Below are 16861 nucleotides of genomic sequence, written 5' to 3'. Positions count from 1 at the left end.
TTATTTTCTTACAAGAAAAATAAAAATTACAAACAAGTATTTTAGTTTATGTACTTTTCATAAAAAATAATTTTAAAAAAATAGTACCTTATTTTTATCTTTATATAATTTCGAAAACACAAAAATAGTTTATATTTAGTTTAATTAATTAGGATTAACTTTGGTATTGTGCAATATTTCTATCTTATTTTAAAATGCATTATGTAATATTTCAGATTATGAAAAAATACAAAAAAAATATATATTGCATCTGCATTTTGGATTTTATTTTACATTTTTAGATTAATTAAGTAAGTGTTGTTGAAAAAATAGAAAAAGATCATAAAAAATAGTCATGTTACATTTTACTCTTTAATTTTCAAATTTTGGCAATTTTCTTTTAATTTGATTTTTAATTAGTTGTAATAATTATTAGGGTTAATTAATTTAATTGTCTAAGATAATTTGGGGATAGAAATTAATTTAGGTTTTATTTTAAAAAAATGAAAAAAGAGTCTTACCTAACTAATTAGGAAGCTTCTATATTGGTAGGGTAAAACTAACACTAATGAAAATTAAATAATAACACTAACTAGTGGATAATTAAAGAAGTTAAAAGTATAATTTGTAATGGAAGATGCACTAATTTGATGCCTATTTAGAGATTAGAGAGCTGGAGAAAGAGGGGAGGGGGAAGTTCAAAAGATAGAGAGGAAAAAAGAGATGGCTTCTTCTTAACGCAGACAGGGGGTATACACTCAATATACAGTCAGTATACAGTCTATATACACTAGAGATACTCTCGATATACACTGGATATACACGGACAGCCAACGAAAAAAGGGTCTTCTTCCTCCTAAAAATTCTACATCTAGAGCTTAAAATTCAGATTCGCCACTTGGGATAATTAATGGTGTCCCAAGTCTTTGTGTCCAGGTTTGGGGGATCAACTCTTGAATTGACCGGAGTCCAAGTTTGTTCTCCGTGAGGTTTTTGTAAGCAAAACCTCGAAACTCGCCATCTCTTTTTTCCTCTCTATCTTTTATACTTCCCCCCTCCCCCTCTTTCTCCAGCTCTCTAATCTCTAAATAGGCATCAAATTAGTGCATCTTCCATTACAAATTATACTTTTAACTTCTTTAATTATCCACTAGTTAGTGTTATTATTTAATTTTCATTAGTGTTAGTTTTACCCTACCAATATAGAAGCTTCCTAATTAGTTAGGTAAGACTCTTTTTTCATTTTTTTTAAATAAAACCTAAATTAATTTCTATACCCAAATTATCTTAGACAATTAAATTAATTAACCCTAATAATTATTACAACTAATTAAAAACCAAATTAAAAGAAAATTGCCAAAATTTGAAAATTAAAGAGTAAAATGTAACATGACTATTTTTTATGATCTTTTTCTATTTTTTCAACAACAACTTACTTAATTAATCTAAAAATGTAAAATAAAATCCAAAATGCAGATGCAATATATATATATTTTTTGTATTTTTTCATAATCTGAAATACTACATAATGCATTTTAAAATAAGATAGAAATATTGCACAATACTAAAGCTAATCCTAATTAATTAAACTAAATATAAACTATTTTTGTGTTTTCGAAATTATATAAAGATAAAAATAAGGTACTATTTTTTTAAAATTGTTTTTTTATGAAAAGTACATAAACTAAAATACTTGTTTGTAATTTTTATTTTTCTTGTAAGAAAATAAAATAAAGAGTTAAAATGAGTTGAAATAGCTATATTAGGCTTAAATTAAATATTTACATGCTAAAATATGAAAAAATCTTGGGGAGGGTCAAAAACTACACGTCTACACCCTACCAGGAGGATGGCATTGATTATGTAGTTGCACTATCACTCCGCTTGCTGAGCCTACAATATTTCGAAAATTAGCCGCATGCTTATTCCATCACCTTATCCCTCGGGTGTTTCTCGAACCATTGCTCGTGGGCCTCCGCGAATGCTATTTTCGGGGTCGCTAGGCGGGCGTCAATAACAACCTATGAATTGGTGTCGATTGGATCGATAGCTGGGACTCCATTGGGATTGGGATCAACAGGGGGTACCTCATTACTAGGCACTAGGTTGTTGTTTTCGCCATGATGGCCAGACTCGGCCTCAACGTTCAAGTGAGCAGACTGAGAGTTTGACATTTTGTTATTATGTTATTATATAAATAAAGATATCTTGTAATAATTATAATTTAATTAAGAATTTGAATTCTAATTACTAATTAATAATTAGAAATTAGAAATTAGAAATTAGATACTAATATTTATTATTAATAGAATTTGAAAATTTTGAAATTCTTAATATATATTTAAGTATCTATATCTAAATCTATATCTAAATCTAACTGAGTAGGTATAACAAGTGCAAAGAATGTAGAATTGTAGAACTAAATAAATAGACTTATTCATCTCCTACATGAGAAAGATATGTATCATAATAAACTTTATTATTTTTCTTCATTTCTTTGTCTTTTGTTCTTGTCTTCTAATTTTCTAAAAATAGATAAAGAGTTTCTTACAAATTATCGATAGATTTGTTCGAATTCGACCCAACATGAATTTTTAGCTAAAATGATTTTTAAGCTAACCTGAAATTAAAACTTTAAAAGAACAATCGTAAAATATAGTGTGTTAAGGAAATTCGTATCAAACCACCACTATTATCCTTATCCCACGGTGGGCGCCAAACTGTTTACCCCTTAAAAATGGATAACAATTGAATTTATAAGTGGTTTTAAAGATATGTGGATTGATTCAACACAAATGATCAGGAATGTTAGATAAATACATTAAAGGTACTATGGATAACCAAACCAGTTATGACGTTGAGTCCGAACTTAGATTTGAAGCTTAACAATAATTCTGCCCTCGATCGGACCCTCGATTCAGAGCCAAATGCGTGTGAAGAACTATAATTAAAATAAGAACTTTTCAATTACTGGAAAGTAGAGAAACAAGTTTGTATTACCTTGATATGTGTGTTACAGTCTCTTTATTGAATAATAAACTTCCCCTTTATATAGTAGGAGAGTTTTACTCCTAGTACAATTCTAAAAAAAAAGAAGGATTTGTACATCAATTACTGATACGCTACCGACATCGAGCGGGATCCGCGCTATAATATCCGGTTGGGTCTGGATATCACGACCCTCTGTTAGTCGCGTGCCACCGTTTGTAGTGCTTTATGATGTCTTGGAGCTCATACCGGACTCGGGAGGTGTTGTCTTATTGGGTGTGGTGGCGAGCATCCCGTTCGATCCTTAGTACGAGAAGTTCCCAGCTTTGGTTCTGATTCCATGTAGTTATGTCCTTGCTTCGTTTGACCCATCGGAAAATTGGGATACTCATTAGCCCCGGTTTTAACTGTATACAAGACACAATTTCAACTTTCAAAATTTATTTTTCATGTCGTCTTTAAAAACTTATTTTTTAAACTTCAACCAAATCTATGTCCAAATGCTAGCTAAATAATTTCACAAATCCTCAACTTTTGACATTTTGGAAAATCAATTGGAACGAGGTTGAAAATCGCTTCTACGAGTGTAATTATGCAATGAATTATAAGAGCTATCAAAGCATGCTTCTCGTCAACATCGATAGCCAAGAATCGTTCACTAATCTGGAAGCGCTTTTTCCTTTTCGTTTCTTTATAATTTTTATGCTTTTTTAGTTGTTTATGTTAAAAATATAGATTATAAAATGGTGGAGTTTTGTGATAAAAAAATTTCCCATGTGGCATGGATACAGTGGCAAAATGATGATGTGGCGATAATATGTTATTTTCTAGTGCCAAACATTTTATTTTCCAATGATTTGTATTTTTTAGACAATTAACACATAATGTAGTGACTTATATTATTAATAGAAATTAGTTTTGTGACTTTAGTGTTACAGACAATTAGTTTAGTGACTTTACTTTTACAAAAAATAAATTTATAATTTAGTATTACAAAAGTAAATTTAATGATATTTGATAAAATTAATCCCCATATTCTGATAGAGAAAATATTCAGACTCGGTGCACATGATAAATCTTCTTATTAAAATAATTTACAAATAAAATTTCAAATTTTGGAATCAATATGAACTTAAGTTTTAATTCTTAAGTATTTTAAAAAAGAATACATATGCAAAAAGTATATGAAAAATACAATAAGAAAATATGGTTCATAATTTAAAATATTCTTAAAAAGTTTATTTTTTAAAAAAAAAAAGAAAAAAAAGAAAAATACTTACTTCCAAGATGATACTCCCAACACCTTTAGGGGTCGTTTGGTATAAGGTATAAGAAGGTATAGGGGTGGTATACAAATTTAATACCACCTTAATATTCTGTTTGGTTAGCAAACCAGGTATAAGTTTTTCCGGTGTTAATTTTAACACCGGGATAACTTATACCTTATAGAGGATGGGGTAATTAGCACCAGTATAACTTATACCTTCTTCTTAGAAATTATGCAATTGTCATTCTTAATACAACATACCAAACAGTGAATAAACAACAATCCCAGCACAACTAATAACTAATCTCAACATAACTTATCCCAACATAACTTATACCGGCATAAGTTGTATTCCAACCAAACGACCCCTTAGGAGATGGAGGGAATCGTAGTAGATGAAAGTCTAAGAGCCCGTTTGGACATAAGAATTTTTTTACCTTTTTCTTTAAAAAAAATCACTTTTTTCGAAATTCATATTTGGTTATAAAATTTTCAATTTTCACTCGAAGATGAATTTTGGAATTTTTCGATAATTTGAAAAATTCCAAAAGTTGTTTTTCAAAATTTTCACTCACATTACTCATAAAATTTTAAAAACAATCCAAAATTATATTCATTTCCAAACACAAACTCTAATTTCAAATAATATTTTCACTTGAAAAAAAATTCACATTTTGTTTCAAAATTTTACAATTCTTATGTCCAAACGCCCACTAATTGTAGTCAAAGACAAGTACTGCCTGAAGACAATATTGTCCCTCTAGTTTTTGGGAAAAACAGGAACCGAAATCATCTAAATTGTTTAGTGAACCCTGGCCGTTATATCTCATATAAACACAAACCATTGAAATTTCAAGAGCCATTCTCTTGAGAATTCAACTAAAATTTCATGCAATCCAACTTATATCCATCGAGTAGAGCTCGTTCTTGTTTCTCATGGAATCCCCACATCCCCACACCTAAAATAGCCATACCCAATAACCTCAAATCCTCCATAAACTTTCAAGAACAAAGGCTAAGTAAAAATATCCGTTCTTTTTCATGGATTCCAGACAAACCCCACATCCCCAACTCCAAAACAGACATACCCAATAACCCCAAAACCTCCATAACCCCACCAGGTGTTACAAAATATCTGGAAAATTCATTAACTTTTGGAGAAGAAAAGTTGATTAATAAGCAAAAAACACCCACTGTCCCGTATTGTCTTCGTGTTTTGGTTCGAAAGTCAGACAATTTTTATAGGTATATCTGGGATGGGAATGACTTAAAACTGGTCCCTGTTGATGGGAATGCTTTTACTCTATCTGATTTCTGCTGTAATTTTGAAGATACAGTTCAAAAGTTAGTCAGAATTTGTATTTTGGCTGTAAGGAATTTTTTTCTTCCAAGGAAAGTTAGTAGTAATTACCTTGAATACGTGAAGTGGAAGTTTGTTCATCGTGTTTCCAGTTCTGCTCTCCAAATTTTTGCCACCCAGGTTCATATTTTTTTTAAGTTTCAGCTATTAAAGTTGTAAATTATTGTTATACAGTGGAAAGTCCAAATTCTTTTTTTTGATTGTTCATATTTCAGCTATTAGACTTGTAAATTATTGTTATACAGTGAAAAAAGTTCATATGTATGGTTTTGGGTGTTCATATTTCAGCTATTAAACTTGTAAGTCATTGGTACACGTTTGTTTCCGTGATTGAACTTGTAATTGTTGGTATAACGCAAAAGGTTCGAATTTTGATAGTGAATATTCAGATTTCCTATTAAAGTTGTAAACTACTAGATACGTAAAGAAGTTAGATTCGATATTGAATTTTCATATTTAAGCTATTTAGCTACTAAACTTTTGGTATATGAGTTCAAATTTGGTATTCGATCTTTCATATTTCAGATATTGAACTTGTAAATTGTTGTATGCGGTGAAAAGTTTCAATTTTTGTATTGTATCTTTGTATTTTGCTATCAGACTTGTAATATTATTTGTGTAGGTAATAAAGTTTGAATTTTGATGTTGAATCTTCATATTTCGACTATTAAACTTGTAAATTACTCGTATATGGTAAAAAGTTAAGATTTTGATATTGCATATTCTTATCTCAGCTATAAACTTGTAAAACTTGTTTATTGGTATATGGTAAAAAGTTCAAATCTTCCATCGGAGCTTAGTGATAAGGTCAAGTGACTCTGCTGGAATTAGTCATTATGATCTTTATGAGGGAAGTAGTATTTTAATAGTTCACTGGTAGAATTGTACACTAGTTCACTTGATATATGTGTACCTGCACAATCAATAGCTTTAAGTGAATTAACATCTAAGGTGCGGATCACTCAAATAACTGCCTTGACAATGGCTTGTCTAATCGGTTGTATTTTGTGAACAACGATATACAGGCTATGTTGCGGGCAATTGGAATAGGGAACTCCAGTTCACTTCCATCAGCTGCTGCACTAAATTGGGTCCTGAAGGATGGTCTTGGACGGTTGAGCAGGTGCATCTACACTGCTAGCCTAGCATCTTCGTTTGATACCAATCTTAAGGTATAGCTTTTCTAACAGGGAATACTTTGTGCAACTCATCTTATAAAGCTTATTTTACTGTTCTTGATAATTAGAATTCATTTCTATCTTTTGGGAAATGATGCTTATATTTAAGCAAGATTTAGTACCGATATGCCACAATCCACAATACCACCGTGTTCTTACACGAAGTCCGATCTCGACCCGATCGGCTAGGTCATCTCATTTGAGACATCAGCCATATCCACAATTTGTGTTATCATTTCTAGTACAGTTACCACCATATGTGTGGCATGGTGTATGATCACGGCCTGATCGGCTAGGCCATCTCACTTGAGACATCAACCTTTCAATCAATCATCTCACTTCATATTTCTTTCCCATCTTTCAATACATGGGCACGAGTGGCCTCATTTACTCAAGAGGCTATCTAAGTTTCATCTGGCATGTTTCTTACTTTGTTTTTTTGGTGTTGGCTGCAGAGAGTAAGGTTCTATACATCTGTTCTCTTCAGTTTGAGCATTGGAGTTGAATTGTTGACTCCTGTATTCCCACAATACTTTTTGATGCTTGCATCAATTGCCAACATCGCCAAGCAAATAAGCCTTGCGTGTTACCTAGCAACTGGTGTAAGTCTCAGCTTCAAAACATATGTTCATATTTATATGCATGTGAAGTATAGCACTTTTATCTGATCAGTTATCTCAAATTCTCCAGGTTTAGCTCCTTGTTATGATACTTGGTAGATGTGAGCTAGTTATTTGACCATAAGCAATACCATTTCACTTCTCTTGCCAGCCAGCAGTTTACCATGTTTAAGTTCTCCTTGTGGGTTCTGGTTATCAAAGAAAAAGTTCCCTTGTGGTTCTAGCAATTCAACTGCAACTTGACATATGAATTGATTTCTTCAAATTTTTGTTATATAAATTGGTAAGATTAAGATGTAAAGTGCATTTGACATATTTCAAAATAATAGGCTAATAAATCTATGCACTTAAGAGGCTTTGAATTTCTACAGTAAAATCCCACGTCAACTCTGGCATTTTAAGGCTGATGCTACTTAAGTTGAATTGGTCTCTGAAATTGAACTTGAGGTAAATGTAACTAGTTGAAGTTGAGTACTGTAGCCAATCGCTTCCGCAAATGACCAATTCACATTCATTGTTCATGGAGATCTGAGAGAAGCAATTTGTCTTCTGTTAAGCATTTTTAGCATATTTATAACATCTAGAAGAGAATTTATGCAATGAATTTCTCAACATGACATTTTCCGCTATTAACTGCTTGTTTTTGCCAGTTAATGGGGGAACGAATATGTTGAATAAGTTTAGTTTTCTTAAATAGCCAAATCACATGTTAATTTTTGTGATCTGAATAAGCACAATTAAGTTCTTGATTTATCAGTACCATTGAGGTTTGAGCTGGATTTTTCCTGATCAAGAATTTATTGTCTACATGTTAACAGACTGCCGTTCATAGAAGCTTTGCAATTGCCGATAATCTTGGTGAGGTTTCTGCAAAAGAACAGGTTATGTATATAATTCATCGCGCCATTGCTGGATCTGTAGTGTTATGATTAATATTCCTATTAATTTCGCTATTCCAATCTGACTGTTGGTTTATGTTTCAGATTCAAACAGTGTGCTTCGATAATCTTGGTCTTGCACTTGCTGCAGCCCTGAATATACTATTTGCTAATAATCCAAGGTTCTTTTTTCCAACTTGAAATTCTGAACTATCGCCAGCTTCTTTTTCTGTATATTTCAAATTATTTAGAGATTCTTTCCATTTGCCTTCATGGACCATTCCGTTTAGCCTATCTTGTTGTGGTTGAAGTGGAACAGTCTATACGCATTGCTCTTATCATTTCTTTTTTACACTGTGATATGAGAAGTGAGTGTGTGGTTATATCCTAAGTTGCTCAGACACGGGTGCGGATCTAGAGGTCGGATCCTTCGAGATGTAAATTCTAAGATTCAGGGATACGGATCCTAGTACGGATATGGGTGTGGGGATCTGGCTAAAAGTAATTCAAAAATACAAAATATAAAAATATCTCTAAATTATGAAAAATTCTGTGGAATACTTACGTATAAGTAAAGGATCGATTTCATAGATAAGACATGCTATTTTCTTTAAATTCACTCTATTTTTTGTTCTGATTTCGGGAATCAGATTGTATATAGTCTCGAATTTTTTCGTTCGTCGGGGTCAAAGTACCCAAAATTATTTGACCATATCCGGTATGGATCCCATACCCACATCCATACTAGTGTCGTGTCGACACGGGTGCGACACCTAAACTGCCATGTCGGGGCAACTTAGATTATATCTTCTACTATTTCCTTCCTATATATAAGGTCCTATAATCAAAGAATCAGTTATTATATGTTTGTGTCTTTTTCTGTACTAATCCTTGTGATGTAGATTCCTGACTTCTCGATGATGTAAAAGTTTGCAAGCAGGTCTACCATTTGTGGTGTACCCAATCTTCTCAGTGGTTGATCTTTTTGGTATATATCAAGGACTAAAGCATGTGCATCTGCAGACATTAACTAAGGTTGACCTTCATTCTCTATGCAGAAAGGATCAATTATCAAATTGAATTATACTGTCTTTCTTATAGGAAGTAGATTTGAGTGAGAATCAACAATTAAAAGTGACAAGACTTGTTATGTTCGCTCTAAGGAGAAGATGTATGTGATATGTCGTGGCCTGCTTAACAGTCTTTCTTGTGTGAATATTAATCATCCTACACATGTTGATTCTGATCACTCCTTTTACATTAATTCCAGGATAGGCTTGAGATTATTATAAGCACATGGATTCAACAAGGATTTGTCCCATCACCTGCAGAGGTGAGTAAACAGGAGGGTATTGGCTTATCTTGGAGCAGAGGTAATTGCTAACTTGCATGTTTCCGTAATAAGGCATTATTGCTTCACTTGGTGCTACTTCATTATTAGATAAAGCTTATTAATCAGCTTTAATCAGGCAGAGAGCCATGGTCTATCAGAATCGGTTACGTAAATCCTACACCTTGCACAGCAGAGCTATCTAAGAATATGATGGAATCTTTGATTAATGAAGACTTTTATTTCTTGAGCCCAGAGAGATTGACTAGTGAATCGAAAAGGAATCAGGAGGTATGTATAGCCAAAGGCAAAAAAGAAAAGTAATCAGGGGCAGCAAGCTGTTGCTCTTCTGAATGTGTTTCTTAAGCAGTTCTTCTTGCTTTGCTATTACAGTATGGTGTCCTACTTTCGCTGCGGGAAGGGGTCGGCACTACAGATGTGATCAGGGGCATTTTGCATGTAAGACATTATTATATCCATTTCATACTCTCATAGTAATTAATATTTCAGGTAGTAATGTGGAAGGATGATTTTCCTTTTGCAAATGAACTAGGGAGTGCTGGCAAACCATTACTTTTACTTCGAAACATGTCTAGCAATAATTGTTTCTTATTTTTAAGATTTTTATAATGGTCATTCACCAATTTTGGTACTTCAATAATAATAAGTAATTATGGTGATTGACAGGCAAGTTATGTACGCAAGGATATAGAAGCTTGCGGTAGTTCCACTGCAGTTCTTGAGCAATGGTTTAACCTGGTTGAAGATGGTAAGAGATTAACAGAAGAAAATATGAGCCAGTTGTATGAGCAAATGTTGTCTTTGGGGTGGGCATGTAAGAATATTCTTTTCAGCACGCAGGAGCAACCTTGCTATGGATGGTAAGCAATGTTGTCTTCTTGGGGCTATGGTTTATTTGCAAAAGAGCAAAGCTATCTATGATTCCCTTGTGCTTGTATATAATCAAATTTTTTGGCATCCCTCAAGTGAAAAGAGTTGCCTTGTACAAGACCTGCCCGCACTGGTTTTCATTTTCCTCTCTGCAGGTAGGGAGAGATGAGTTTTTCTTTTTTTTTTTTGTTGGAGGGAGGAAGCAAGTGTTGTACAAATTTTGAGTGGCTTTCTCCATGTTGTATATTAAGTGGTTAAGGTTAAACTTGTTATCCATAAATTTTTGTTTCCTCATTCATCCATTTTCTCTGAATGTGTGCTGAAGGGTTTAGCAATTGTTTGATAAGATGAAGATATTTTAGCCGTCTACACTATTACATCTATCCTTCTTTTTGGCAAATACAAATTTTGGTGTTTTGTTAATAATAAAAGAGACTCATTCCGACGAATAGACTTTTAACCCTGTATCAATCTTGTTTAATAGTAGTAGCTCTGGGTGAGAGAGCAGATAGTCTAGTATCTACTGTACTTTTTTCCCGAGAAGAGATCATTATTATGCTTGGCTGGTAATCTTTAACGGAAACAAGAGTCAGGGACAACAAGAACATTTTGAAAAGGGTGTGCCTTCTAATGGATTTATGAATTTGGACCCGCTCCATGAACCAAGATAACCAAGTATTAGAGGTCACAAAGGAATAGAAAGAAGAAACGATTAGGGGTGATTCTGAATCAAAAACCACTCTGAACAAAACTAGATTAACCAAACGTGTGCTACTAGGGACAGTCCCAGTAATCCCAGGAAAACTGTCTATATATCCCAACTATCTTGCTTGGCTGGCATTCTCTATACTCGCAACTTGCAATTACTCATCATCCTTGCAAGGGAATCATTCAAAAGCATGGTTTTGTGACAACCACATAGCAGAACCTTCTTTATCTGAGCCCCAGAATGTGAATTTATCACATCACCATAATGATTAGACTGAGAGTTTCAGCCCAGTAAGTAATTACGGAACCCCCCCCCCCCCACACACACACACACACACTTTTGCAAGATCTTAAATTGTGTACCGTCTCACCTAGAACCATGATACAATTTTTTATTTTATGAAATAATGTCTTACACGCTCTGTACAAGCGAGGCCAAGCATATTGAATTCTTTCATGGCGTAGCATAGCATAAGACTAGAAACAAGACCTATACTTGCTTTGATACTGTACATTGAACTAGAGGTGATGACATAATTGAACACAAATATAATTTAAAACACTTTTCTCAGCTGTCTGGGCCTCTGGCTACTCGACTTTATCACACACTTGAGAACCACGCTTCAGAGGAATGTCATTTTAACTATATCATTCTAGTACCACTGTACAGCTGAGAATAATTGAAAGTTAGATTTAATTATAAAACCTTAGAAAGCTTATATAACAGCTTTGTATACCAAGTATAAGGATGCAATTACCATTGGTGGTTGATATCACTTGTAGTACAACCACGCATACAACAAGATCACTGGATCACTTCATCCAACTGTAGTTTCTAACCTGACAACGCTTCTTAGACAAAACAGCATTTTTTCTTGTTTAAGCAATTCATAATCTTGCTTAACTACTTAATGATTCAAAACTTGATTGGCATGGAAGTGTTGCAGTTTGACAGTTGAACAGTCCCATCCATAATTTGGGAAAAACAAAGTTGCAATATACCATCAAAAATTGTTACATCGTTTGATTTCTTTCTTTATGGTTTACCCCATCAGATGTCTGGAAGGCGTTTTCCGTTTAACACCTTTAGCAGAGCATATTTCTCATTACAGCAAGCGATACAACATTCGCGTAAGCCTGAGCTTACAATTTTCAGAATCATCGGCCATCATTTGCTACGTAGCAAGCCAGATGTGGATAGAAGCCGTAATGCTTGACTGGAATTGTTCAAAACAGCTGATGACCTTGATACCTGCATCTTGCGTTTCTTTAAGAATTCCAGTGAGTTTTCTAAGCACGGAGGAGGTGGTAGATCCTTCAAAATAACTGGTCCAGATCTGAACAAGCCACAAGAATACAGTGAGTAACTAAAAGTGGGGTATCAAAATTATATCTATTAAAGCAGAAGAGAGAAGTGCATGATCCTCACCCAGAGCTCTTGGATCTTTTCTTTTTAGAGGTGGGCTTCTTCTCATGTTCTTCCTCTGAGTCTGACGAGAAAACTTTCCTGCACAACGAGTGAATACCCTTTTTCAAGAACTGAGAAGTATGTGAAGAATATAGAAGCTAAGGATACTCAAAGAAATGCAACTTACTTCTCACGAGCTACAAGGATTTTCACAATCTCATCAGGTAGCATTCCTCCATTGTCCTTTGACTCCTGGGCATTCTCAGGTTCTTTTATGTCTTCAATGCTTTCATCATTTCGAGTATGTCGTGGAGTTAACTTTTGAGCCCATTGTCTACGACGTTCCTTACCTTCTCGAACAACTCTACAACAGAGCAGTCATTTCATAACAAAAGATGCAAAGACCATAAGTTGATCATGTTTTGCAATTAAAGGCTATAATTCCAAGGCAAGAATATCAAATTGAACACGTGGAATTTCCCACAAACATCCACCATATGAAGAAAAATTACAAGCAAATTACTAGTTTTCAGGGCTTAAATAATGGGTCATCCCTAATGTTATAATATCCGTCTCAAAGGACCATAAGCGCAAGTATGATGCCATTGACACTATAGATATGCAAGGAATGGCAAATAGAAGAACTTTCATATTTCCTTGAAACTAATACAGACTTTAAATCTTATTATTTTTTTGAGAACCTAGAAATCCCCAAGGCGAGCGGCTCATGGTTTGAAACTCGATCGATAATAGGCCCGCCCTTCTATCCATGTCCACTTAAACAACAATTACTATGCTTTTGTCCACGGCAGAGTTCGAACCGCAGACGTGCATGCTTTTATCTACGACGGAGTTTGAACCTCGAACGTGCACCTAACTCACATGTCATGCGTTGTGCCCTTACTACTGGACCGAAGTCCGGGGGCCATAATACTACCTTACAATCTCCAAAACCATCAAAGCAAAAACAGTAGGGAAATACAACACATTTCTAGACCCAAAAAAACAACTGAATATCTAGCCTTGAGCAACGCAGGGATATAATACTTGTTTACTTCTCAATTTACCAAAAACTTAAACTTTCTCCTTTTCTTCTTGCTACAACACTTTTCAACAGAAATGCAAGTTTCTCTAATTCAAGCCTTAAGAGGTACTCCCTTTGTTCCAGTTTATGTGAACCTATTTCCTTTTTGGTCCGTTCCAAAAAGAATGACCCCTTTCTAAATTTGGTACTCCCTCCGTTTCATAATAGATGAGATACTATCTTTTTTAGTCTGTTCCTAAACAAATGACACATTTCTAAATTTGGAAATAATTCAACTTTAAACTCTTTCATTTTACCCGTTTAGCCTTGGGGGTCGTTTGGTAGGAGGTATTAGAAAAAATAATGCAAGCATTAGCTCTATGCATTACTAATACATTGTTTGGTACATTTTTTTACCTGTGTATAATTAATACAAGTATCAGTTATACATCATACTTGGTATTATCCTATGTATAAGTAATACATAGAAAACCATGACATTAGTAATACCAAGACTATTAATGCATGCATTAGTATGGTTATAGACATAATTGTCCTTAAAGTCCCTTAAAGCTAAAGAATATGGAGGACATTTTTGTAAACAACTATGTTTTTAAAAAATAATGCAATGCATTATAATTTTAATACACTATACCAAACAGTAGATAAGAAATAATATCTGCATTACTAACCCATGCATTACTAATCTCTGCATTACTAATACACTTTATTCCGCACTATTCTTATACACCTTACCAAACGACCCCTAAATGAGAAACTTTTATAGCCAAACAAATATCATGGCCCCACAATTTTTTTACCCCTTAAGCTTTTAAGACCACAAGTTTCAAAAGTCTTTTTTTTTTCTTTAACTCTTGTGCCGAGTCAAACTAACTCATCTAATATGAAACAGAGGGAGTAACAATTTAACTTAAACTTACAATTCTACCCTTAATAGAAGCTTTTATAACCACACAAATACTTTGGGCCCCTTTTTGACTTGTTTAGGATCACAAATTCTAAAAGTCTTTCGTTTTTTCTTAAACTTTGCGACCAGTCAAACATGTTCACATAAATTGGAACGGAGGGAGTAGGAAACAGCTTCCTCAACAACTTGGAAAGGATTCAACTTTCTCCTCACCATATTGGTCGATAATATAGCTAAATTCAGCTCCAGTGACTAATGGCCAATAAATTCAGCAGTCAAGAAGATTTTCTATCTGAAAATTGAAGTTATAACGGTTCGCCAACAATTCCACTAACCTTGGTAGGGAAAAATCAAATTAAGAAGAGAGCATACCTAGCCTTATTTTCTCGTTCAACTTTTCTAATCTCCTCATCTTTTTCAATTCCCTGCAATCAAAACCAATTAGCTCAACTACCACTACATCTGATATCGCCCAAAAAAAAACAGTAATTTGATCAGAAAAAAACACAATAAAACGAACCTGTAAGGTAGTGAGTTCTTCGGGAGCATCGGAATCGCTCTCTTCTCCTCGTCCCGACATATCGACTGAACAAGGTATCGCACTCTGCAAAGGTTTTAGGGTTTTAGCTCAGGAAGACGGAGCAAAAGTAAAGGTATTTTCGGAGCGAGTTAGTATACTTGTGAAATTGTTTTTATCTTCCCCCAAAGTTAGCCCAAATAACTAAAACATCCCACTACTCTATGACCCCATTACGAGAAAATTACAAAAATGATTGTTTGTGTTTTTAGATAGGTCTAAAATAGTCCTTGAAATTATATCTTGAGCAATTTTGATCGTTTAATTTTGTACAAATAAATACTTTTGGTTTTCGTTAAATACTTGACAAACTCATTGTTAGATGTTGGGAACACAAAAAAATTTATGCAAAATACCCATTGAGCTTAAAACAATTACCTTTCTCTACCCATTTGCAAACTAGTTACAATATATACCTACCGAATTAAAACTAATTACCCAACCTACTCACCCATCCCAACTTTTTTTTTACCCATTTGGCTTAGTTTAGCTTGATTTGGCTTGGCTTGGCTTGATTTGGCTTGATTTGGCTTGGCTTAGCTTGGTTTAGTAGCTTAGTTTGACTTTATTTGGTTGACTTTGATTGGGTATTAAAAAATGTGTAGGGAAAACTTATGTGTCGGGTAATAAGTTTCTGCCGCTTGAGTATTTCCGAAAGACCCCCCCCCCCCCCAAAAAAAAATATACAAATTTCACTTTAAAATGATGTAAATGACAGATTAAGATACACTAATTGTGAAGAACTTATCTAAGCAATTATTGTATGGGTCAGAATCCCGCTAAAGAAATTCGGCATAACTAGGTGACCAAGTGAGAGAAATGTGTCTCATCATGGGTGATTAGGCCGAGGACGACCCGAGCTTGACAATATGGAGCCGCCGAGTAAGCTCCTAAGGCCGAGGACGAGCAGCAGGAAAAGAAATAACGGCTAGTATAGCTTTGGAATATTCTGTTGAATATTCCCTCTGCTGTACCTTTTTTTAGGGTTTTTGGAAATATCACATATAAATAGTAGAAGAGAGAAGGAAAAAGGCATGTGATTTTGATTCTGATAATCACTCTAATGAAAAGTTGACTCTAGAGAGAGAATCCAAAAGATTACCTTTCCATAAGGATTCGATTTGTTGTTCATTCCTCCTTTTTTATCGCATCACATCCGAGAAAACCTCATATATTCCAATATCCATTTGTCTTACATCGTTGTCAGATAAGAGAATTATCACCTCATTCAATATTTGGGTGAATCATTCTCTCTATTTACACTTACTGTTATTTAATATAGTCATTTCTCATCATTGTTCTTCCATTCATTCTAGAAAGCATCATTTAATACCATTTGTATTAAATTAGCTCAAACGATTATTATATACTATTTATACAAGTACGTGTTAGATCTAGAACTTTTATATTTAACTAGGATTTACCCATCACCTTTTTATTTAATTGGTTTAACAAAAGGTTTCATATTTTTTGGTCAAACATTTGGCGACGTTTATGGGGATATTTTAGTCATAGTTATTCTTGATCTAAAAAAACAACGACAAGAGCAAAACGCAAAAATTTCTTTTTCCTACTTGCACAGTCTAATATGGCAGGTAATAGAGAGGAAAGTTTGAAAGCAGTGGCAGGCCTTACTGCTAACCTCTTAAACACCATCAATGAGGTTAATGGAGAAAATGAGGAGAACATAACACCAAACGCTTCCCTTAGACGAAGTGGTTCACC

General features: G+C 34.0%; 2 protein-coding genes across 2 annotated transcripts; one reads left to right on the top strand and one right to left on the bottom strand.

Moving 5' to 3' along the window:
* Positions 1 to 5024: 5024 nt before the first annotated feature.
* LOC104220979 (protein root UVB sensitive 4) lies at positions 5025 to 10804 on the top strand. Its single transcript, XM_009771950.2, has 10 exons — positions 5025 to 5714; positions 6620 to 6766; positions 7228 to 7374; positions 8211 to 8273; positions 8376 to 8452; positions 9200 to 9305; positions 9541 to 9643; positions 9740 to 9891; positions 9994 to 10059; positions 10288 to 10804. Exons 1-10 carry the CDS (start codon positions 5124 to 5126, stop codon positions 10483 to 10485), a joined length of 1650 nt encoding a protein of 549 aa, XP_009770252.1. The 5' UTR covers positions 5025 to 5123; the 3' UTR covers positions 10486 to 10804.
* A 1291-nt stretch (positions 10805 to 12095) lies between these two features.
* On the bottom strand, positions 12096 to 15262 carry LOC104220978 (uncharacterized). Its single transcript, XM_009771949.2, has 5 exons — positions 15080 to 15262; positions 14932 to 14984; positions 12795 to 12971; positions 12629 to 12706; positions 12096 to 12536 (listed from the first exon to the last, which is right to left on the bottom strand). The coding sequence occupies exons 1-5, from the start codon at positions 15137 to 15139 to the stop codon at positions 12368 to 12370; spliced, it is 537 nt and encodes a 178-aa protein (XP_009770251.1). The 5' UTR covers positions 15140 to 15262; the 3' UTR covers positions 12096 to 12367.
* Positions 15263 to 16861: the final 1599 nt, after the last annotated feature.

Source organism: Nicotiana sylvestris, chromosome 2, assembly GCF_000393655.2.
Source record: "Nicotiana sylvestris chromosome 2, ASM39365v2, whole genome shotgun sequence".
In the NCBI taxonomy this organism is placed as follows: domain Eukaryota; kingdom Viridiplantae; phylum Streptophyta; class Magnoliopsida; order Solanales; family Solanaceae; genus Nicotiana; species Nicotiana sylvestris.
Note: the sequence above shows the minus strand (reverse complement) of the source record. Positions and strands in the feature narration are given on the sequence as shown.

What these genes read in the sequence shown, in the direction of transcription:
- LOC104220978 (XM_009771949.2), bottom strand. Translation starts at nt 15,139, where the DNA reads ATGTCGGGACGAGGAGAAGAGAGCGATTCCGATGCTCCCGAAGAACTC. An exon ending in AAGAACTCACTACCTTACAG is followed by an intron (nt 14,985 to 15,079) that starts GTTCGTTTTATT and finishes TTTTGATTGCAG; the next exon opens with GGAATTGAAAAAGATGAGGA. An exon ending in GAACGAGAAAATAAGGCTAG is followed by an intron (nt 12,972 to 14,931) that starts GTATGCTCTCTT and finishes GCTCTGTTGTAG; the next exon opens with AGTTGTTCGAGAAGGTAAGG.
- LOC104220979 (XM_009771950.2), top strand. Translation starts at nt 5,124, where the DNA reads ATGCAATCCAACTTATATCCATCGAGTAGAGCTCGTTCTTGTTTCTCA. An exon ending in CGTGTTACCTAGCAACTGGT is followed by an intron (nt 7,375 to 8,210) that starts GTAAGTCTCAGC and finishes ACATGTTAACAG; the next exon opens with ACTGCCGTTCATAGAAGCTT. An exon ending in TGATCAGGGGCATTTTGCAT is followed by an intron (nt 10,060 to 10,287) that starts GTAAGACATTAT and finishes GGTGATTGACAG; the next exon opens with GCAAGTTATGTACGCAAGGA.